The sequence below is a fragment of the Schistocerca americana genome, chromosome 2, assembly GCF_021461395.2.
Source record: "Schistocerca americana isolate TAMUIC-IGC-003095 chromosome 2, iqSchAmer2.1, whole genome shotgun sequence".
Taxonomy (NCBI): Eukaryota; Metazoa; Arthropoda; class Insecta; order Orthoptera; family Acrididae; genus Schistocerca; species Schistocerca americana.
The window spans coordinates 711,982,622-712,007,232 of NC_060120.1; the positions used below are offsets into that span (position 1 = coordinate 711,982,622).

The 24,611-nt window shown below is 39.4% G+C and overlaps 1 protein-coding gene across 1 annotated transcript in view; it reads left to right on the forward strand.

Annotated features, from left to right (window-relative positions):
* LOC124595232 (2-phosphoxylose phosphatase 1) overlaps nt 1-24,611 on the forward strand; it is a 116,222-nt gene that overhangs the window by 78,627 nt on the left and 12,984 nt on the right. Inside the window, exon 5 of the mRNA XM_047133890.1 lies at nt 16,780-17,146. Coding sequence (XP_046989846.1) covers nt 16,780-17,146 — 367 coding nt within the window. The remainder of the gene's footprint in view (nt 1-16,779; nt 17,147-24,611) is intronic.

Sequence of the window (24,611 nt, forward strand, 5' to 3'; positions counted from 1 at the left end):
AATTCTTCCATATGCTCTCTTTCTCCTCCTTTCAAATGCTTAATTTTGTCATGCAATGCAGTTCTCTTGGCAGTTAGTGGTTGATCGCTTCACCTACCTCTTGAACACCAGTCTTCATCATCTAGCCCATCCAAATTTGCTATTAAAACTCCTTTCCTCAAATTCACGTCTACAGTGCTAAGATTATCCATGTTCACAGGAACTACTCGCCCGTCGTTCCCCTCCTGTATGCCTACAACACTATGTTTCACAAAACAACCCAATGGACCCAAAACTTAATTATCCTCCAATGGTTCAATAACACATACTGTACCCACATGTAGATTTGACTCCACCCCTTACCCAAAGCGACTTCCCGGTGCCAGTAGACACACACTCATGTGAATTAAGCCTTAATGCTAATGTACACGGTTCACTTGGTTTGGTCATTGCGTTGAATGCCCCTTGTAACAGCTCTGCATTGACAACAGTTCCCCTAGCTGAAATAACATTCCACCAAATTCCACAGTTTGTTATCCAAGGTCAATTTTGGCATGATGTTGATGCAAGAAACCTACTCCTACGATCGTGTCATAGCCTTCCCTTACCCATGGCACTACCTCCATGCATGCATTAAATCGGAATTTCTCTGTTTGAAAGTCAACTGTCACTGACCCCAGAGGTGTGACCTTGTCCCCCACTCCACACAACCTATAATGCGGTGAGTCTAGCTTCCTTCATCCCATTATATTCCTAGTAGCCACTGACACTTGCGCCCCTGTGTCCAACAAAATCTTAAACTTTTTAGTTTCTATGGATCCTACCACTGAATTCCACCTCTGCATACGTATTCGTAGCATTGAAATTAAATAGGAGCTACCTTAGCTGGGTCTTGGGTCCCCTCTGCCATTTAACGCTTATCCACCTCCCCTATCTCCATTTCTCCATTCTCCCCGCTGCCAATTCCCACTCCCTCCTTTATTCCTCGGTGACTGGGTACATTGCCTCTGCACATGTCCCGTACGACAACACTTAAAATATTTCACACCCACTGTAAACACTGTTTGCCTCTCGCGTACCCCTGTTGCCTTGTCTATTTCCTCACATTGAATTGCCAGCTGAATGGCCGAATACAAATCTTTCAGAGTCCCTTCACACACTTTCCGTGACATATGCACTGGTAACCCTGTCAAAAATACATCACGTGACCTTTGCTCAGCCTCCTGCAACAGAACAGTATTCACTTCATTGCTCTGACCCAACTTGTAAGTATACTCATTAAGTTCCCTTATCCTAACCAGAAATTTCTCCATCGTCTCCCCCCTGTCTCTTTGACATTGTACTTAACCTCTCTCTAAAGTACCGAGTGCTATTCTGTTTTTTGTACCTTTGTAAAAACCCTTCCTTTAACTTCTTAAACTGCTCTGCCTTCCTTAAGGCCTCAGAACACTTTACATATGTTTTTGCTTCACCCATTAATATTATCTTGGCTATATGTAACAACTGATCATCAGATCAACCATTCATCACCGCTGAAGTCTCCAAGTCCTCCACAAATGAACGCACATCCTCAGATGCCTTGCCAGAAAATGGAATAATCAAACTTGCGACAGCTGGATCAATCTCCTGCACCATAGGCAACAGCGACTGATCAAATGCGGATTCCCACTTACTTTTAGATATTAATTCATTTCTCAACTGCGTATTGTGTGCTGTCAGTCATGCTACTTTTTCCAACAAAATCCATACCACTTCTGGTTCCGACACACGTTGCTTCCTTGACTCTGCCATTGTGTTGCTTTCGTTCCCAGTTAGTCTCAAAACAAAACATTTAAGTACAAGAATAACCTGACTCCCTACACCTCAGTCGTACTTGGTAACATCATACTCAAATCAATAGAAAAGTAATTAAATGCCAAAAAAAAAAAAAAAAAAAAAAAAAAAATCTTACTGCCCCAAATACACTGACACTTACTCGGACAACAAAAAAAACATCCAACACTCAAAAGAAAACTGGTCAAAACTCACCACATCTTGTGACTCTAATGCGGACAGTGGGCTCGAACATTGTGCTGGATAGATGACATCCGCTATTCTGACACCAAATGTAGTGAAAACCGAATGTAACAGCAACACCAAATATAATGGGAAGAGGTAAAAGGCACTGTATTAAGACACGTCCGAGCTTTCCAAATGATTTATTGTTTCCAACTACAGTGCCCCTGTTCCTCTCGATCTACGTCACTGGGTCCCACAATGCTGAGGATACCACTTTGCTGTCTGTGAAACAGCTTGGTGTGGAATGGCTGCCTCAGTGACCCGTGCATGCACTGCTGTATTTTGCCCTTGCACGGCAGTGGAGTTGCAGCATCGTCAGGATGCCGGCAGTTGATTCAGCGGTCTGCAACCCTGCCAACACAGCACCGCTCAGCATGAGCCACAGGCGGCCAGCTGCATGCTTCTCGCTGGCATGGCAAAGATCACAGCGACAACAAGTGCCTGCATTTCGGAGTCTGAATCTGCGGCCCTCGCCTCAGAATGCCTCCAGCGTGTGTTGGAAGTCAGGACGACTGCCCGCGGTAGCGAGCCGTGGAGTGGCCCGCCACTGGCTGGCTATGGACCCCGCGTCAACCTCAAAGGGTCGAACCAGTGACCTGCCGTGGTCTGGAACCCTGGGGCCCCATCTGCTGCTGCGTGTAGATGGTGGTGTGACATGCCCCGCTGTCCAGGAGAGCTGTTGCATGTGAACGAATCTCGTTAGAAACCCTCACCTATTTATACGCGGCTGCGCGCCTCTGTTTTGCCATATGTGCCGCTTCACATCACATACTCATAACATGCTAGGTTGGCCAGTGGGCCCCTTCTGCCTGTGAATTGAGACATGCAAAACTGCTACGTATACTCTTTCAGCAATTTGACGGCCTTGTGGCCTCTATTCTACTTCGCAGCTGCTGGTATGCATAGCTCACTGCAATCTGGCCCACACCTGGCTCTAACTTGTGCTCAGATTACTGCACAAAACTAACTTTCCCTATCCTGCTGCTGCTACAACCACCTTTGCCCTCATGGACCTGATTCATGGTGCAGTTACCGCAATGCCCTGTACTCAAAACAGTTCATACAGCCGTAAACATTCCATCCCAGCAGCAGTCATGGATATTATAAAACCTATTTACAGAGACCTGGCAAATCCTGAATTACTGAAGAAGTGTCTGCATGGTCAGACTCATAATCCCAATGAGTCATTCAGTAATCTTATATGGACTCACCAAAAAACGTTTACGGTGGAAGGAAGACACTAAAGTGGGGGGGGGGGGGGGGGGGGGTCAGTGATGCTGTATTGCTTTTAATGATGGCAACATTGGTAGAGTGAAAGTACTGCTGCATATGGGAATTAATCCTGGAGCAAACTGTGCAGAGGACTTGAACGGATGGACAAGATTCGCATTGATAAAGCAGAGTACACAGCACAGTTGGTCACTAAGGAATCCAGGAAGAAGAAGAAGAAGAAGAAGAAGAAACTTGGAAAAAGATCAAGAGGGTGATATACAGTACAGTGCAGGGTGCTTCTGAGTGACTAAAACATAAAAAATTAAGCATATATTAAGTGAGTTACAGTCTTTTGAAACTTTAGGAGCCGTTCATGAAAATTTACATTTTCTGTTGCATTTTTCCCTAAATCTCAGAAACCACTTCGAGTAGAGTATTCAAATTTTCAGTGAGTAATAACATACATATCCTGAATCTACTGAACTAAAAGAAGAACATAATGTTATGTATAATTAAAATTATTTAGGGTAATGTAAGAAAGTACACAAAATTTTAACCATGTAATTAAAGGATTATATTTCTGAAAGCAGTGGCTGAAATGCAATTATTGTAGTTCAGTAGACGCAGAACACACTGTTTCATGTCAATGGATACAGTGGTTCCTGATTCTTGAGATACAGTAAAGCCAAGTCACTAAATTTAACATTGTCATGATAGGGCGTTCCATCTCCCCTTAAAGCCATTTAATGTTTCTCTCATTGCTCTCTTTACACTCATTTTCACTTCATTTGGCTTTTGTTTGTCAGCTAGGTTTTTACTTCTCCTGAATATGAGATAAGTTCTCTTTGTTTACATAGCAGTTTTCTAACATGGCTACTAAACCAATGCAGGTCTTTCTAATTGCTTAAGGCCTTGTTCAGAACATGCTTGTCTAGAGTATATTTCATGATTCCTTTGAATTTTTTCCATTCGTTTTCCACATCTTCGTCCTCATCATTGAGTATTTGATGCTGACTGCTCAGACACTCTGCAATTTGTACCTTGTCACTCCTGCTACGCAAAAATGTCTTCCTACCTTTCTTAACATTCTTTGTCAGATCCATTGTCATAGATGCTGTCACTGACAACTTCCTGTATGTTAAATGATTTGATAAGTTGGGATCTGTTTCTTGCCAGGAGGTCTAACATGTTACCCTCACGAGTTGGTTCTGTAACTATCTGCTCAAAGTAACTTCGTACAAGACATCCAGAACAATGTCACCTGAATCCCTGTCTCTGACACCAGTTCTGACAGCATGAAATCCCCAATCTATACCTGCCAAGTTGAAGTCACCCCCTATTACAACAGAATGATGGGGAAAATTATTAATGATATATTGTGCAAGTTCTGTTTGAAATACTTTACCATTTTTGACTAATTTTTGATACCCAGTTTAATTCACAATCATATTCCATGATAACCTCACTAGATTTTATCAAATTCCTTACTGCAATACATGCCACCACCATTGACATCTAACCTATCCTTATGACAAATATTCCAGTCTGAATTTAGGATTTCATTGTCATTAATATTTGGTTTCAACTAACTTTCTGTTTCTGACACTATCTGTTCATTATAACCTTCAGTATGTGATACAAATTCTGGAATCTTTCCTTGGATGCTCCTGCAGTTAACTAAAATCATATTCACATTTTCTGTGTCTGATCTCTAACAACAAATGTTCTTTGAGGACACTGTGGCTAATTTATCAAGAAAATCATCTTTGATTCCAAGGGAGGGTTTCTCTAACCTAAAAATGCCTCATGTGCTTGCCACACATCCTCCTCTACCTTATTAGCCACTTCCTGCATGTAGTGCTTGCGTGACTTGTTAAGGGGAACCCTACAAATCTGTACCCAATAGCGCAGATGAAGAAATTCCATCCGATGTCATTGCAGAGTCATCTGAAGCTCTGGTTTAGACCATCCACTCCACTCCAAATCACAGGACCATGATCAACCCTGGGTACTATGCTACAAATAGACAGGTTAGCCTGCACCCCCTGCGTGGTGCTAGTTGCCTTCACCAAATCAGCCATACTGCCACCCCACACCACTAAGTTTAAACCTTATGCTGGTACACAGCTTATAGTTGAGATCAGTGCACTCTGGTTTGCATACTTACCTCATGCAGTAGCTTTCAGGTAAGCAGCGTTTCTAGTAACAGGTAATTGTGGATACATCCACTTCAATAGAGAAATTTATTTCTTTTCAAGAGTTTGCCATCTCAGGGCATAGTGAGAAATCTGCAGAGCAGGTTTTAGTGTTTCTTTATTTTCTTCATTATATTTTGTGTACATTCCAAACTCAGTAGCACCATTTGAGATCTTATATCTATTTTTATACACTATGGTATGGCTAGGGACTGTGATCATTGTGAACGGACAAGAGGATAATTGACTGCTATCATGCATGAGATAAGTATGCAAACCAGAGTGCACTGATCTCAACTAAGCTGTGCACCAGCATAAGGTTTAAACTTAGTGGTGTGGGGTGGCAGTATGACAGCAGGTAGAACATCTGCCTAATGGGTTCGACCCTTCTGTCCTTGCCAGCTGATTGGCTTCTGAGGGCATCCTTGGCTCCTTTCGGTGGATGGCTGATTTGGTGAAGGCAACTAGCACCACGCAGGGGGTGCAGGCTGTCCGAGCTGTCTGAGCTTGCACTCTGTCTCTCATGATCTCAAGAACCTTCAACACCACAGCGCGTCAGCAATCGTTAGTAATATATTAAAAAGTTAGAAACCCGCCTCGATTGCGTAAAAAGCACCTAGTGTTAACCTAGGTTTCGGCGTAGATAACTACACCTTCTTCAGAACAATAAAACCCTCAAGTGCCTAAGAAGACCTTTGTCAATGATTAAAAGAACACCACAGCTATACATTTGTAAACAAATAAACGGGAAAAACACAAACAGTACATGTGTACAAAGTCTAAACCACTACCTAACTTAATGGCTCTGGGTCTCAGGTATAAAGAGCATATTCCTACTAGAAGCGGTGGCGGTACTAAGGGCTCTACTTACGCGGAACACCTTGTGCAAACGGCTCATGCGCTGAGCCCTCCAGTTAATATCGAGTTACTTCATCCTGAGGTTAAGGGCTTAAAACTGGATGTTTTGGAAGAAATGCAGATCTTTATGCATCTGCAATATGATAAAGACAATATCCTTAACGACCAACTCCTACTAAGAAACAGAAAATGTTTTGAAGGTTTCGCACCTTTAATTTGTTCTTCATACTTGAAAATCTGATGATCTGGGGATTTTCACATGCGTGCGCTGATTGGTGAGCGTGGTTGGTCAAGCTGTTCATCTGTTTTCTTTTTTCCTCATTTCCTTTTACGATGAAGGTATTTTAGCCTGTTGAACATCTCACGCTTTATCCCTATATCTTTATTACCACGACTTCTTTAGATTACATCCTCTCTGCCCCCCCGCCCCAGGCTAACTATTGGCTTTAGGAATAGATTTGAAGAGTTACTCCTGTTGTCATAGGTAGCTTCATATATGTTTCTTTCCTAGCATAAGCAACCGTGTGCGGTTATTTTTAGGCTTCATCTCCTATTCAGCTCGTCGCGTATTCTGCCCATTCTATATTTAGCCACGACCCATGTATAAACTTTCACGTATTTGTATGCGCATGCGCATTCAAGTAACTTCCCTTGTCTTGCGCATGTGCATAGGTAGCGGGTCGGGCGTGTAAGTGAGCGACAATTTGTAGCTGCAGTTTATGGCGGGTCATGGCCCATCGAACATGGGCTGGTGTGAGGTGGAGGTTACACCATTAAGTTAAGTAGTGGTTTAGACTTTGTACACATGTACTGTTTGTGTTTTTCCCTTTTATTCGTTTACAAATGTATAGCTGTGGTGTTCTTTTAATCATTGACAAAGGTCTTCTTAGGCACTTGAGGGTTTTATTGTTCTGAAGAAAGTGTAGTTATCCACGCCAAAACCTAGGTTAACACTAGGTGCTTTTTACGCAATCAAGGCGGGTTTCTAGTTTTTTAATATATCTAATGATCTCATCGTCATTGGGACTTCAGGTGCCTTCCGTACCACTGAGCTGTACCTTTTTCAGTTCATTCCAGTGATTCTACTTTCACACTTCTATATTTTTGCCTATCTCTTTGTTTTTTTCAGTACGTTATTTATAAGTTATGAAAAGGATAGATTTATAACAACAAAAACAGTCAATTATTGACAAAATTATTTAATAAGATAGATAAAAAAATCTACCGCCAAGTGGCACACATGCACATAAAAGACAGTTGCAACCGGCAAGCTATCTGAGCCACTGGCTCCAAAAGCTTCCCAGTCACAACCATCTTTTGTGTGTGTATCCTGCCGTCACTTGAAAAAGATAGATTGCTACTAACCATGAAGCGGGGACACTAACTCATAGACAACCACAACAGAAAGACTGCTATACATTTACACTTTTGGTAACTACAAGCACTGTTGAGAACTATGTACACAGTATTTTTAGATTTTTTTCTCTTGTTCCTTTTACTTAGCTAAATCTAAATACAAAACCCTTCCTGAAAGTATTTATGTGCAGAGGAGCATGAGTTGGATGATAAACAGAAAATAGAAGTGAATAGAAACTTCTGAAATGAGGTTTTCCAGAAGAATGCTGAGGATTGTATAGGTAGACTGTATAATCAATGCTTCGGTACTAACTGAAATCAGAAAAAAGGGCTTTATGACAAAACTTGATTAAAAGTAAGGATAGGTTGACAGGACAGGCTGAGGATAATTAATAATGGAGGGAAATGTAGAGGGTATAAATTGTAGAGGGAAACCCAGGTTTGAGTACAGTGATCAGGTTCAGTTGGATGTAAGTTTACGGCATTTACACAGAGAAGAAGAGAATTCCACAAGATAGACTAGCATGGAAAGCTGCATCAAACAATTCTTTGGTCTGATGATCGTAACAACAATAACAACCAACTTGTTTACATCTTTTCTTACATGCTGGTAAATATTAGTTTTTAAAATCTTTAACAATGTTTCATAGCATTACTAAAGTAAAGCACAGTAGCTTCAAGGTCTATAACTTGAGTTGTCATTGGCAAATTCTTTGGTCTGATGACAGTAACAACAATAACAACCAATCTTTTTACATCTTTTCTTACATGCTGGTAAATATTAGTTTTTAAAATCTTTAACAATGTTTCATAGCATTATTAAAGTAAAGCACAGTAGCTTTGAGGTCTATAACTTGAGCTGTCATTGGCATTTCCTTTCCAAGATATATTCACTGTTTTACTTTTTACAAACTTCAATGTAGTCTTCCATTCATGTACCATACACAAATAATGATGTGTAACTGGTATTCCAACTTATCTGCAGCTTTCCTTGGTAACTCAGTAAGGATATTGTTTGTTCCTGAAGAAGGCAGGAAGATTTATGTTTAACATTCAATTAACATCAAGGTCATTAAATATGAGTCACTAGCTTGAATAGGACATACGAGGGGGGACGCAAAAGTAACTGGAATCGCTGCACATCATGTACTTGTAGTAGCAGGTTGTGCCCCCAGAGGGTTGTAGTAGGAGCTCTGCTGAGTCATTCTGCCACACGGCGTCACACAACAATGAGAAGTGTGGTTTCTTTGGCAGTTATTTGAGTGTGCATACAGTGCAGACGTGAGACGAGGAAATGGCTAGTTCTTACAAACAACGTGCGGCAGTGAAGTTTTGTTTCTTGTTCGGCAAGAACGCAGCAGAAACTGTTGCGATGATGATTCAGACAGCCTACAAAGACCATGCTCTTAGTAAAACGCAAGTGTATGAATAGTTTTCTCGGTTTAAAAAGGGAGAAATGGTGGTTGAAGATCAGCCCCGTTCTGGTCAACCTTCAACTGCTCGAAGCGAAGACAACATCGACAAAATCCGTGATATCATCAGTGAAGATCGACGCAGGAAAATCAACCAACTCGAGAACTTGTCTGGGTTGTCCTGGAGCTCAATTCAGCACATCTTGACCATCAATTTGGGGATGTGGAGAGTGGCAACAAAATTTGTTCCAAAGCTTCTTACCAGAGATCAAAGGGATCGTCACGTTCAAACCTGTCAACAAAGATGACTGCCTTGACCCACATGCCCTGTTCACCAGATTTAGCACCCTCGGACTTCTTTCTATTCCCGAGGATGAAAAGAGACTTGAAAGGGAAGTGTTTTGTGGATGTGGAAGATGTAAAACGCAATGTCATGAAAGTGCTAGCAGGTATCAAAGAGAATGTATTTAAAAGGTGCTTCAAACACTGGGATGAATGTTTGGGCAAGTGTATTAATGCTAATGGAGAGTACTTTGAAGGAGATTAAGGTTGTATTTGAAAACAATAAAGTATATGCTTTTTAGAAAGAAATTTCGGTTATTTTTGGGTCCCCCCTCGTATATGGGGGAAATTGACCATGTTGTTGAAAGCACCATCCCAGCATTCACCTTCATCCATTTGGAGAAACTATGGAAAACCTAAATCTGGTTAACTGGACAGGGGTTTGCATCCCACTTTCTCCAACTGCAAGTCCATTGTCTCATCATCTCACATACTTTGCCTACTGATTGTTGTTTTTCAGGTTGTTTACAGGATTATTTAAGTGTGACTAGGTTAATTTTTGATCCTATTAATTGATTTCCATTACATATGTAATGTGAAAGCCATCTAACACAGGGTCTAATTACATTAATGTAACCACCTATGTTCAACATCAATGTGCAATAACCACTCACAGATGGTAGCCAGTAGCACTAACGGTGGAGGGTATATAAAGTGTGTTGGGGGACATGGAAAACAGTTCTGTTCTTATCATAATGCGAAAACAAAGAGCAATATCTGATATCCAAAAGGGCATAAGGAAGGAAGCATTTCCAAATTGCCTAAGTTTGTAGTCTGTCTGTGTGCTACTGTGGTTAAAGTATCCATGCAAGGAAAAATGGCACTGTCCAAAACTGGCACCAAGGCAGCTGGGATGCACCACAGGCCACAGGTGACAGAGGTGAATGACAGAGGTGAGTATGGCAAATAGATACGCAATTGTTGAGCAACTGACTGCCCAGGCAAATCAAGGAAAACCAACAGTGTTTCCTCAACAATGTTCCAGCAAATGTTCAAATGTTACTTTGTACGGGCCTCCACAGCAAGGCCTGGTTTGTGCACCCGTGCTGGCTGTTGTTCATTGGTGACAAATGCAAATTGACATCCATTGAATGGCAACAGATGGCCTTTTCAGATGAATCACATTTTATGTTCCGTTGGACAGATGGCCATTGGTGTGTACAGCGGGAAACATCCGAAAGCAAATATCCTACTACAATACTACAATCATTGGAAGGGTCCAGTCTGGAGGAGGGAGCATTATGGTCTGAGGAGTGTTTTTGTGGTATTTGCTGGGTGATATTGTCATTCTGGAAGGCACAATGGATCAACAATAGTGTACATCTATCCTTGGGGGCCAAATCCACCCATACATCCAGTTTGTTTTTCCTTGGCACAGTGGCATCTACAAGCAGGTTAATTCAACATGTCACATGGCTCTCAAATAAGTACATGGTTTGAAGAGCACCAAGATGATTTTACCATTCTCCCCTGGGTGCCAAACTCCATGGATTTCAACCAAATTTAGATACGTGAGACGACCTAGTTCAGGCTGTATGCACCATTGAGCCTCAGCTGAGAAACCTAACATAGCTGGTCACAGCACTGGAGTCAGCATGGCTTCTCATCCCTGTTGGTACCTTCCAGAACCTCACTGACTTTCTTCCTCATGTCTTGCAGTGGTCCACGCTGCAAAAGGTTATTAAGGTTACACAGGGGGTCACATTAATGTGACTGGACATCATATTCTTTTCAATGTTCTGCCACTTTTACAGACATTTAGACAATGCTGTTTTTCTTATCCTTGAATATGTATGCTGTATTTGAACTGCAGTGATTTAATTTCTGAGAACATTTTGTGTTTGGTTTGTTAAGTCTTGTTCTGTCTCATTAATTATTTTTCTCATCATATTATTTTTTCTTTGTGCCACTTTATTTGCACTTTGATTTATATTTACTGGTCAAATACTGTTTGTTCTAATTCTCTTTTCTTATTTTATGAGGTTGTATATTTATTTTTCATCCATAGTGTATTGGCTTAAGTTTTTTTCCTAGGTAACATTTCATATGCCTCTCCAACGATGCATTTTCTTTATTTCCTCCCAGATTAGTTGCCTTGCTTATCTTTTCTGTCACAGCTCTTTGTTCTTCTGACATGTCTCCATTTTTTTAGCCTTTGGCACAACACTTATTTTCAATTGCACTTTGTTTAAAAATACAATATTGCACTCAGCTGTAACTACTATGTGATCACTAGTGTTGAAGCTTGGGTAGGGATGATTTAATTTAATTTGACGTTTGTATCATTGCTCAGATAGACTATAATTTATTTGATATCTAGTATTACCTGTTGTACCTGAAAAGCACTATCTTCTGTTAGAAACAATGAGCTAGGTGTTCCTTAAAACAATTTGATAGTGCTAATTAAATTCCAACAATCTTTTGCCTCTTGTGTTTACTTCTATGTTTCTTAATTTAAATTTACCAATCAGTTTTAGATTTTGGTGGCTGGATACACTGGCAGTTATGGTGACATTATCATTGGTATTTGTTATTCTATTTCCATTATTTGATCATAAATATCTTTGATTTCTCATCTTTGCTGTTTGTTGTTTGAAATGAAACACTCATATGACATTATTGGCTGGGACACCATACATGTTATTGTCTGCAAGTCTCTCTGTGTGATGCCAGTTTAGTGACTCATCTTTGTAATGAAGGTAAGATGAAATAATTAGGACAACACAGACATGCAGTCCCAAGTGAAGACAACCTCTGACCTGGCCAGGAAGCAAAACCCAGAACCCCACAATCTATAAGCAGTATTGTTAGCTACTAGACCATGAACTGTGGACTTCTTACTCAAAAATAAGATAGTAATATGCTGACATGTACTGGAGACACTTTTAGTTTGATCAGTACTACTCAGTCATTAGAACGAATCTTGTTAATCATATTGTTCTTTCGTTTGCTCTGCAAACCAATTACTATGCCATCTGAACCTAATTTTTATTTCCCAGAAAATGTAATTATAAATCTCCCATGACAATTATAAATATCCCATGACATGCCATTCCACATCTAGTTTCACCTCTTCCATTTTTTTTTTTTAAATAGTATTTTCATATTCCATGTTCCAGTTTTAAATTCATCAGTGCAGTATGCAAGGTTATTGCTGACTGTCAATCTCAGAAGCTATGCTGAAATTTACCCATGCCTAAACCTTCCCATTGCTGATAATATCATTCCCTTTCTTTCTTCTCTACAATCATTCCTGACTATGTAAGTCATCATAGCCTAGAATAAGAAATAAAATATTTATTAAAACAATTCAAACTCTTGTTATTTCTAATCAGTTATTGGTTTCACTTAAAACTTGTTGTGAAACTGAGTTGAAGTTGTTAACAAACAACAATATAGGCCAGATGAGGAAAAAACACCAATTTACAGTTAGAGACATAAAGAGACATAGTACCTATATAGTTAGGTATATAGATATGTCCTCTGTTTATTGAATTGGGGGGGGGGGGATTTAATTGTAAACTGTGCAAATATTAATATCATGTTTCCCATGAACCATGGTGGCTTGCGTGCCTCAGCGATACAGATAGCCATACAGTAGATGCAACCATATTTGAGGAGTATCTGTTGAGAGGCCAGACAAACATGTGGTTTCTGAAGAGGGGCAGCAGCCTTTTCAATAGTTGCAGGAGCAAAAGTCTGGATGGTTGACTGATCTGGTCTTGTAACATTAACCAAAACGGCCTTGCTGTGCTGGTAGTGCAAACAGCTGAAAACAAGGGGAAACTACAGCCATAATTTTTCCCAAGGGCATGCAGCTTTACTGTGTGGTTAAATGATGATGGCATCCTCTTGGGTAAAATATTCCGGAGGTAAAATAGCCCCCCCCCCCCCCCCCCCCCCATTCGGATCTCTGAGCAGGGACTGCTTAGTAGGACGTTGTTATCAGGAGAAAGAAAACTGGTGTTCTAAAGATCGGAGCATGGAATGTCAGATCCCTTAATCAGGCAGGTAGGTTAGAAAATTTAAAAAGGGAAATAAATGGTTTAAAGTTAGATATAGTCAGAATTAGTGAAGTTCAGTGACAGGAGGAACAAGACTTCTGGTCAGTTGAATACAAAGTTATAAATACAGAATCAAATAGGGGTAATGCAGGAATAGGTTTAATAATGAATAAAAAAAATAGGAGCACAGGTAAGCTACTATGAACAGTGTAGTGAATGCATTATCATAGGCAAGATACACACGAAACCCATGCCTACCACAGAGTACAAGTTTATATGCCAACTAGCTCCGCAAATGATGAAGAGATCGAAGGAATGTATGATGTGATAAAATAAATTATTCAGGTTGAGAAGGGGGACTGGAATTCAACAGTAGGAAAAGGAAGGGAAGGAAAAGTAGTAGGTGATTATGGAAATGGGGTAAGGAATGAAAGAGGAAGCTGCCTGGTAGAATTTTGCTCAGAGCACAACTTCATCATAGCTAACACTTGGTTTAAGGATCATGAAAGAAGGTTGTATATCTGGGAGAAGCCTGGAGACACTGGAAGGTTTCAGATAGATTATATGATGGTAAGACAGAGATTTATGAACCAGGTTTTAAATTGTAAGACATTTCCAGGGGCAGATGTGGAGTCTGATCACAATTTATTGGTTATGAACTGTAGATTAAAACTGAAGAAAGTGCAAAAAGGTGGGAATTTAAGGAGATGGGATCTGGATAAACTGAAAGAACCAGAGGTTGTAGAGAGTTTAGAAAGAGCATTAGGGAATGATTGACAAGAACAGGGGAAAGACTTACGGTAGGAGAAGAATGGGTAGCTTTGAGAGATGAAATAATGAAGGCACCAAAGGATCAAGTAGGTAAAAAGATGAGGAGTAGTAGAAATCCTTGGGCAACAGAAGAGGTACTGAATTTAATTCATGAAAAGAGAAAATATAAAAATACAGTAAATGAAGCCGGCAATAAGAAATGCAAACGTCTCAAAAATAAGACCGACTGAAAAGGCAAAATGGCTAAGCAGGGACGGCTAGAGGACAAATGTGAGGATGTAGAGGCATATATCACTAGGGGTAAGATGGATACTACCTACAGGAAAATTAAAGAGATCTTTAGAGAAAAGAGAACCACCTGCATGAATATCAAGAGCTCCTTTGGAAAACCAGTTCTAAGCAAAGAAGGAAACGCAGAAAGGTGGAAGGAGTATATAGAGGGTCTATACAAGGGCGATATACTTGAGGGTAATATTATGGAAATGGAAGAGGACGTAGATGGAGATGAAATATGAGAGATGATACTGGGTTAAGAATTTGACAGAGCATTTAAAGACCTACGTTGAAACAAGGCTCCGGAAGTAGACAGTATTCCATTAGAACTACTGATAGCCTTGGGAGAGCCAGCCCTGACAAAACTCTACCATCTGGTGAGCAAGATGTATGAGACAGGTGAAATACCCTCAAACTTCAAGAAGAATATAATAATTACAATCCCAAAGAGAGCAGGTGTTGACAGGTGTGAAAATTACTGAACGATCAGTTTAAATACCAACACAAATTCTTTACAACCCAATGGAAAAACTGATGGAAGCTAACCTCAGGGAAGATCAGTTTGGAGTCCATAGAAATGTTGGAATCTGCAAGGCAATAGTGACCCTATGACTTGTCTTAGAAGATAGATTAAGGAAAGGCAAACCTATGTTTCTAGCATTTGTAGACTTAGAGAAATCTTTTGAAAATGCTGACTGGGATACTCTCTTTCAAATTCTGAAAGTGTCAGGTGTCAAATACAGGGAGCAAAAGGTTATTCAAAATTTGTACAGAAACCAGATGGCAGTTATAAAAGAGTTGGGGGCCATGAAAGAGAAACAGTGGTTGGGAAGGCAGTGAGATGAGGTTGTAGCCTATCCCTGATGTTATTCAATCTGTGTATTGAGCAAGCAGTAAAGGAAACAAAAGAAAAATTTGGAGTAGGAATTAAAATCCAGGGAGAAGGAATAAAAACTTTGAGATTTGCTGATGACATTGTAATTATGCCAGAGACAGCAAAGGACTTGAAACAGCAGTTGAACGGAGTGGACAATGTCTTGAAAGGATGATATAAGATAAACATCAACGAAAGCAAAACAAAGATAATGGAATGTAGCCGAATTAAATCAGGTTATGCTGAGGGAATTAGATTAGGAAGTGAGACACTTAAAGTAATAGATGAGTTTTGCTATTTGGGGAACAAAATAACTGATGATGGTCGAAGTAGAGAGGATATAAAATGTAGACTGGCTGTGGCAAGGAAAGCATTTATGAAGAAGAGAAATTTCTTATCTGTTTCTGAAAGTATCTGTATGGTGTGTAGTCATGAATAGAAGTGAAACAAGGATGATAAATAGTTTAGACAAGAAGAGAATAGAAGCTTCTGAAATGTGATGCAACAGAAAAATGTTGAAGATTAGATGGGTAGATCACATAACTAATGAGTAGGTATTGAATAGAATTGGGGTGAAGAGGAATTTGTGGCAGAACTTGAGTAGAAGAAGGGGTCGGTTGGTAGGACACGTTCTGAGGTATCAAGGGATCATCAATTTAGTATTGGAGGGAAGCTTGGAGGGTAAAAATCATAGAGGGAGACCAAGGAATGAATACACTAAGCAGATTCAGAGGGATTTAGGTTGCAGTAGTTACTTGGAGATGAAGAGGCTTGCACAGGATAGAGTAGCATGGAAAGCTGCATCAAACCAGTCTCTTCTCATCGTCAGGAATTAAGCATTCATGACCTGTTCACTTAGTAATGAAAATTTACGGAGTGATCCACAAATTGCAAAAATGGTTTTCTTAATGAGAATGTCAAACAAACAACCCATATTTTACACAAACTCCTGAACATTAGAATTTAAATTAATTAAAAAATCTTAATGTGAGGACAAGAAAATTTCTGTGTTCAGATGTTGCAGTGAAGAAAAAACTGACTCCAAATCTTGATAATAAAACATAGAAGGCACAGAAATTGAACTAAAAACCTAGATATAAATTCTGGGGTATTTTTAATAATGAGAAACATTTTCCTCATCAGGTAAGTTTCTTCCACTAGCATTTCCTACAAGTGGATTTCATATCTTTAACATTTTTCACGTTTATTTTTCTTGAATTTAAGTAATATTTTTGATGTATTGACCACCTTTTACTTGTTACTGGGGAGATCTGGAAATGATCTTTCATAATATTGAGATGTCCAGAAATCATAACTTTATCTTTCCTGTTATTATTGAACCATTTGTGAATTTTGTTCTTGATTAGTAATTGTAAGTTATGTGCATTTCCATACCAATATAACAGCTAACACTCACAAAATGTCGATACCTACCTTTACACCAGGCGAACCGTGCAGAGTACTCTGGCTTTTCTTGCGGGGCTGTTGCCACCAGAGGATCTGCAGAAAGCTGTGCTACACGAGTCACAGTCACTAGCATTTTGCTTCAATGACTGTGCGTGTGCAGCAGCCGAACAGCTCCGACGAGGTCAGACGGCAGCCGGAGTGGCACATCTGCACTCCCACCCAGCTGTTGCACGGCTTGTCAAACAGGCAGCAGCTGTAGCTCTGGAGCGGCCACCAGGCGGGGGTACAGGGCCTGAGAAGGAGCCCGACACAGACCCTCGTCTGCTCCAAGATGCACTTCTGACTTATGTGTGTCATGCAGCTCCTCTACCTTGCGCTGATGATTCTTGCTTGCGCATGGAACAAGTAAGTCCTCTCATCACTTTGCATCTGTGTCACAGTTTCTGCTGTGCATGAAAATTTTAGCAGTGGAAACATTTTCTTTTTGTCATCATCATAACATAGTTAGATATTGATAAATACCTGTGTTGTGACTCTGTCCTAAATGGAAAACACTCTAATAGATTATTTTATATTTGTTTCACTCTTATGCAGAAACTAATTTAAAGATGACATTATTTATACAGTTCTGCTGTAATTGTTGTACAGTGTGATTACAGCCTGATGGCTTGCATAAACCATGAAAATGCCTCTAGATATATTCAACAGATAAATTAGTCTGATGGTTTAAAATAGTATTTAACTGACATGTTTCTGAGTTACTAATAGATAACAACATAGGTAACAACATTTTGAATAACTTGTTATGTAACATGATTTGGTTCTCCATCTTGTTCAATTGAAGCTTACTTTGACTGTGGTATGTGGCTTAATACTGCATGAATATGATGTGGTAATTGTATGCAGATAATTACCAGTCACCTTGCAGTCTTTATTTGATCTCTCAAGGTGGCGCATACAGAAAAAATATTGAGAAGAAGAAAAATGACGTAGGTTTTAAAATTACAGTGGGAGAATAAGGAAAGTGACTAAAGCAGAGGAAGACTCAAAAGTAACGCAGCAACTGTTTTGAGACAATAATTAAGGTAACAGGCAGCCTAGTGCCAATGAGGCTTTAAAATACTGGGACATGATCTCTCCAGGGATTATAATATGGAGGGTCCAAGCCCAGGGTTATGGGTGAAGATCCCAACCAGATCTACAGCAAAGACAATGGACTTCAGGATGGTGTTGATGAATGGTAGAGGCAAATGTGTAATGTCTGTACTCCATTGGAATAACTACAAAAGCTGTCTGACTCCATGTCAGGGAAGCCTAATTTGAAACTGGCAGAAGGTTATAAAATGCCTTTGGGTACAGTGAACCTATTGTCTAAACAGCCTGTAACATTGATTGTGTGAATGAGACATCAAGAAACGCTAAGGCATCCCTTGGAAGCGATGTGCAGTTCCCACTGTCTGGAGGATCTGGGGGAATAGCATGAAAGTTGCTATCAGACATGTGAGGATTTTAAATGGTAAGACAGAAGAACTGATTGAGTACATGGAGAAGAAAGACATAGCAATGATCGGAGTGAGTTAGACAGAATGGGAGACTATAAGTAAGAAAGAATTGAGGAAAGGGTATAGAGTATATTGGAGTAAAGGAAAAATGGCAACAAATGTATTTGGTTTCATACTGGGAGAAGGTTTAGTTCAATACATAGAAAAAAGTTGACCAGGCTACTGACAGAATAAGTGAAGTTAGACTTGTACTAGAGAACGGAGCAAAAGAATTTATACAGATCTATGCTCCTCAATCAGGAGAGGTAAATGAATACCTGGAAGAGAACTGGAAATCAGTACGGAAGACAGAGGAGATGGGAGATATAAATGCACATGTGGGAACCAAGAGTCAAGGGAAGGAGGAAAGACTTGACCTCTTTAAATGCAGTAACAAGAATTCATAAGGAAATTTGTTAATAGACTTTTCCAGAAGAAATATATTAATTGATGGAAACACATGGTTTAGAAAAAAAGAACTCAAAAATATAGCAAGTTATGGATGGTGAGAGAAAAAGACCATGACAATGATCTTTTTCTGCTTGAGAAGGAGGAATGTAGACAGCTGGAAGACATGATAGCAATGCCAAGTGATGAAGAGCAAAGTAAGATGGAAAACTTACAAAGTTAGCAGAAAAAGATAAAGAAAAATAAACACATGGAAGTTAAAAGAGAAGAAAAAGTTCCAATAAGATTTTAAGAAAAGGATTTCCAAAACAAAATGAGTAGTATAGAAAAGGCATGGATGTGTTTTAGAAATGGTTTTGTAAAGTGTGCAGCAAACACCTGTGGAAGATTGCCAAGAAGAAAGAGAGGAAAGGACACCTCTTGGTGGAAAAATGGGTAAAGGAAGCAGCTAAAGAGAATCAAATGGCTTGGAGGAACTGGATAGGCAGTAAAAGTACTGAAAAAAAGCAAAAATATAAAGAAGACAAACATGTGCATAAAATATGGCACAAGAAGGGAAGAAGAAGAACTGAGAAAGTTTCACCGAAACTTTACAAAAGGCTGTTAGGGAAGTAAAAATGTTTTGTATATATTGATAAATAACAGATTAAAAAGCAGAGAAGACACAAAACTTGTTAAACCAGAGGCAGGACAGTTGTTGACGCAGATGTGCTAAAAAGATAGGAAGAATACTCCACAAAATTGCTGAATATTGAATACAGTGAGCTGGTAGACAAGGAGGAAGAAGAAGACATGCTGGAAGAAGATCAAGAAATGGGGATATCTGTGTTAGAATATAGGAAGCCATATTGAAGATGAGTGTAAAGCAGCAGGAGTGGATGAGGTGATCACAGAAATGATAACAGCTGCAGGGTCAGTATTGCTGAATACTGTGCAGACTATTTAGAGTAATCTGTAAGAAGAAAAAAGAAATACCAGAAGAATGAAAAAATGTCCTCATATTTTAGAAAGGTGATAAGAAAAAAAGTAATAACTATAGTGGGATTGCTCTATTGCATGTGCAGCTAAGATTTTTCAGGGAGTATCAGAAAGAGAACTGAAGAAGAAACTAGAAGAATAATGGAAGAAGAACAGTATGGGACCAGGAAAGAGAGTTCAGTGTTTTGCCTGATCTTTACATTAAGATATTTAATGGAGAAAAGAAGAGATTTTGGAAAAGGCCTAGTTATGACAGTTATTGATATTGAAGAAGCTTATGACAATGTGCCAAGACAGCTGGTCTGGGAAACATTAAAAGATAAATAAGTTAGTAAAGTGGAAGTGGGAATGATAAGAGCTACACAAAAATGTGTTAATACAGTAAAGACCAGTATGTGAGAAACAAAAGGGGGTAATGTTGAAGGGGGTTTATGACAAGGAAGTCTGCTCTCTCTATATTATTCATCATATTCATTGTCAAAATGAGAATGTAACAAAAGCCTCATTGTCTGCAGACAACAAAGTGATACAGGATGATGATAAAATGAAAGTACAAAGCCAAGTGGATGTATGAAACCAAGAGATAGAAAAATTTGAAGTTAGAGTAAATACAGAGAAAAGCAAAACAGTAATTATGACAAGGGGAAATAGGAAGGAAGGGGAAAGATAAAACTGTATGGAATAATTCTGGATGTGGTCAAAATTTTCAAGTAGTTAGGAAGTTTGCATTCAGTATGTACACCTGGGTGCCTCATTCATCATGTTGAAGAGGCTATTCTGGCAGTCACTGAAGGAACAGGGTGCAACCAGCTGCAGATTGTGGTGCATGTTGGAACAAATATCTGAGCTCCAAGGTCAATCTTGGGTCATTTTAGTGACTGGCAGAGAAGGTAGAGAAGGTCAGCCTTGCACATGGGATTTCAATGAAGCTCACAATCTGCAGCATTGTCCCCAGAACTGATTGTGACCCTTTGGTTCCAAGTCGAGTGGAAGGACTAAACCAGACACTGTTGCAAGCTAGGCTGCAACTTCCTGGACTTGTGCCATAGAGGTGAGAAATATAGGGTCCCTCTAAATGGTCAAGTGTGCAGTACACATCAGGGGCTGTTACACGGGTAGCTGAATGTGTGTGGAGTGCATACAAGGGGTTTTTTTTATGTTAGGTGACTCTCCATCCAATCCAGATAATTACAGCTGTAGGAAACCTAGAAGTATCAGTGTAAGATCAGAAAGAAGTATCTCCCACAGGTAAATAAAATCCTACTGGTTAACTGCTGAAGCATTCGCAACAAATCCCAGAGTTTGAAAGCAGTAAAGTTCACATACTACTAGGTACAGAAAGCAGGTTGAAACCTGAAATCAATGCCCATGATATTTTTGGGGAAAATTTAAGCTTGTATAGGAAGGGTAGGCAAATGGAAAATGGAGGTGGTGTATTTGCCGCAGTAAACAAGAAACTCAAATTCACTGAGGTAGAATTTGAAACTGCATGTGAGATTGTTTGGGCAAGACTCAGTAACTGAAGTTGGCATAAAATGATAATTGGATCCTTCTGTCACCCACCAGACTCGTCTCCTGATGTAATTGAAAACTTTAGAGAAAACCCCAGTTCACTTGTAAGTAAGTTCCCAAATCATAAAGTAAACCTCGGTGGAGACTTCAGTCATCCAACAATCAGTTAGGAAAATTACAATTTTTGTAGTGTTGGGTGGTATAAGACATCCTGTGAAGTATTACTTAACATTTTCTCTGAAAACTACTAGATCAGATGGTTAGGAACCCCACTCATGATGGAAATATATTCGATCTAATCGTAACATACACATCTGCCCTCTTTGAGAGTGTGTATATCAAAACTGGTATCAGCGACCATGATGCGGTTGCGATGACAATGATTACCAAAGTACAACTATAACAAGCAATATATCTGTATCTATCTCCAGTAAATTAGATGAAAGAATCACTAGTGTCATATCTGACCGAGGAACTTGAAACATTCAACAAAGGGCAGGAGCATGTAGAGAAACTATGGCTCAAATTTAAAAGAATAATTTAGCTTGAACTGGATAGAGATTTATCCAGTAGAACAGTTCTAATGGAAGGCAGCCTCTATGGTATACAGTCAGTGTAAAGAAACTTCTAAAGAAACAGAGATTACTGATTCATGGGTGTAAAACAAAGAATAGCGCTATAGATAGGGAGAGATACTGAATGAAATGTGTTTGTCTATCAAGAGAGTAATGCAAGAATCCTTTGATACTACTGTAGCAGAATAATGCCAAATGATCTTTCACAATGCATAAGGAAATTCTGGTCATATGTACAGGTATACGTCCAGTCCCTAGTGAATGAGACAGGAACTGAAATTGAGGATAGCAAATGAAAAGCTGAAGTGCTTAACTCCATTTTCAAAAGTCCCTTTACACAGGAAAACCCAAGACTAGCCCCAATTTATTCCTCATACCACTGAAAAGATGAGTAAGATAAGTATTAGTGTCAGTGGTGTTGAGAAACAGCTGAAATAGTTAAAACTGAACAAAGCCCCAGGACCCAATAGAATACCTATCAGGTTCTATACTGAATTTTACCTCTTCTAACTATAATCTCTCATGGATCCCTTGCACAAAAAGCCATGCCCAGTTCTTGGAAAAAAGCACACCCATCCATAAGAATAGTAGTAGAAAGTGATCTACAAAACTGTTGTCCAATATCCTTGATATTGATTTGTTGTAGAATCTTGGAACATATTCTGAGCTCAAACTTAATGAGGCATCTCAAACAGAATGACTTCCTCCATGCCAATGAGCATTTTTTCCAAAAACATTGATCATGCAAAACCCAACTTGCACTTTTCTCACTTGACATACTGAAAGCTTTGGATCAAGGCAGTCAGGTAGATGCAGTATTTCTTGATTTCCAAAATGCAATTGACTCAGTATCACACCTATGCTTATTGTCAAAAGTGTAACCGTACGGGGCATCAAGTGAAATGTGTGAACTGAAATTTGTGACTGGATTGAGGAGTTTTTGCTAGGGAGGACACAGCCCATTAATTGAGATGGAGAGTCATCGTCAGATGTAGAAGTAACTTCGGATGTGACCCAGGGACCTGTGTTGGGACCCTTGCTGTTCATGTCATATGTTAATGACCTTGCAGACAATATTAATAGTAACCTCAGGATTTTTGCAGATTATGCTGTTATCTATAATGAAGTACTTTCTGAAAGAAGCTGCATAAATATTCAGTCAGATCTTGATAAGATTTCAAAGTGATGCGAAGATTGACAACTTGCTTTAAATGTTCAGAAATGTAAAATAGTGCACTTCAAAAAATGAAAAAATGTAGAATCCTATGAGTGTAATATCAATGAGTCACTGTTGGAATTGATCAACTCATAAAAGTTCCTGGGTGTAGCACTCATAGGCTCAGTAGTGGATAAGGCAGGTGGTAGATTTCAGTTTATTGGTAGAATACTGGGGAAGTGCAATCGGTCTACAAAGGAGATTGCTTACAAAGCATTTGTGTGACCAGTTATAGAAAATTGCTCAATTGTGTGAGACCCATACCAGAAAGGACTAAGAGGTGATGTTGAAAGTATACAGAGAAGGGCAGCATGAATGGTTACAGGTTTGTTTGATCCATTGGAAAGTGTCACAGAGATACTGAAGAAACTGAACTGGCAGACTCTTGAAGATATAAGTAAACTATCCCAAGAAAATCTACTAGTGAACTTTGAACAACTGTCTTTAAATGCTAACTCTAGGAATATACTACAGCCACCTACTTATCACTCCCACAGGGATTGTGAAGATAAGATTGGAGTAATTACAGCACATGCAGAGGCATTCAATCAATTATTCTTTCTGTGCTCTAAATGTGAATGTAACAGGAAGTAACCCTAATAACTGGTGAAATGGGATGTACCCTCTGCCATTCACTTCATTGAGGTTTGCAGAGTATAGACGTAGATGTACATGTAGCTGCAGACGTGTGGTCACAAATGATAGAAGGATACATAATGTACTAGGGAAGAGAATACAACAAGATGCAGCTTCTACCAGGATGTAGGGGGTGTTCTGTTGAACAGAAACATCCCAAAGGAATGTAAAAAAAGTTCTATATTCAACTTATTATGAGCCCTTTCTTGCATTTTAGTGCTTCCATCACACTACTAAGTTTGGATTTTGCTCCCTTCAGTCAGTGGAGAGATCCTTTTTTTTATGTAGTGGACAATTATCTTGCATGCAGCAACCTTTGGTCTCTTTTACTTATGATGGAATATATGCTGGAAGACCATAATATGGAACAGTTTTTACTTTTTGTCAATAAATATGCCTACACTTCTTGTATATATATTACTTGTATTCTTCAAAACCATTACAATAATCTACACATAACAAATACTTCAACCTTCACATTAAAGTCAAGAACTCTATTAACAAATTCAGAATCAGAATCAATGTACAGTACAAACTTAATTTGTCTTCAAAACACAATATAGTCACTCTTCCAGAATGATAGGTACCACAAAATCATATTACAGCTAAGATACAGACGACAACAAAAATCGAAAGGAACAGAATACAGGCAACAGAGACGATATATGTAAGAGGTTATGGAAGCAAGAAAGAAACACTTAGAAACAGAAATGAGGTCAGAAAAAAGGACAGGAATGTTGGTACTTCAGGACAAGATAGAAGTAATGAAGTTCAAGTGATGTGAGGAGGAGAGAAGAGAGTGGCAAAGATGTATTTTCTAAAAGGGCAACTGGAAAGAGACTATGAAGAAGACCCAGAAAGAGAAAGGCAGTTACAGCCTGTGAGTCCATAGAGAAGAGGGGAGGAAAACTAAAAGATGTACTTAAAGAAAGAAAACAGTGGTGGAGAGACCAATAGTGATGCAGGTCCTAAAGTCACAACTTCAACTGGGAAGCTAGAATGGG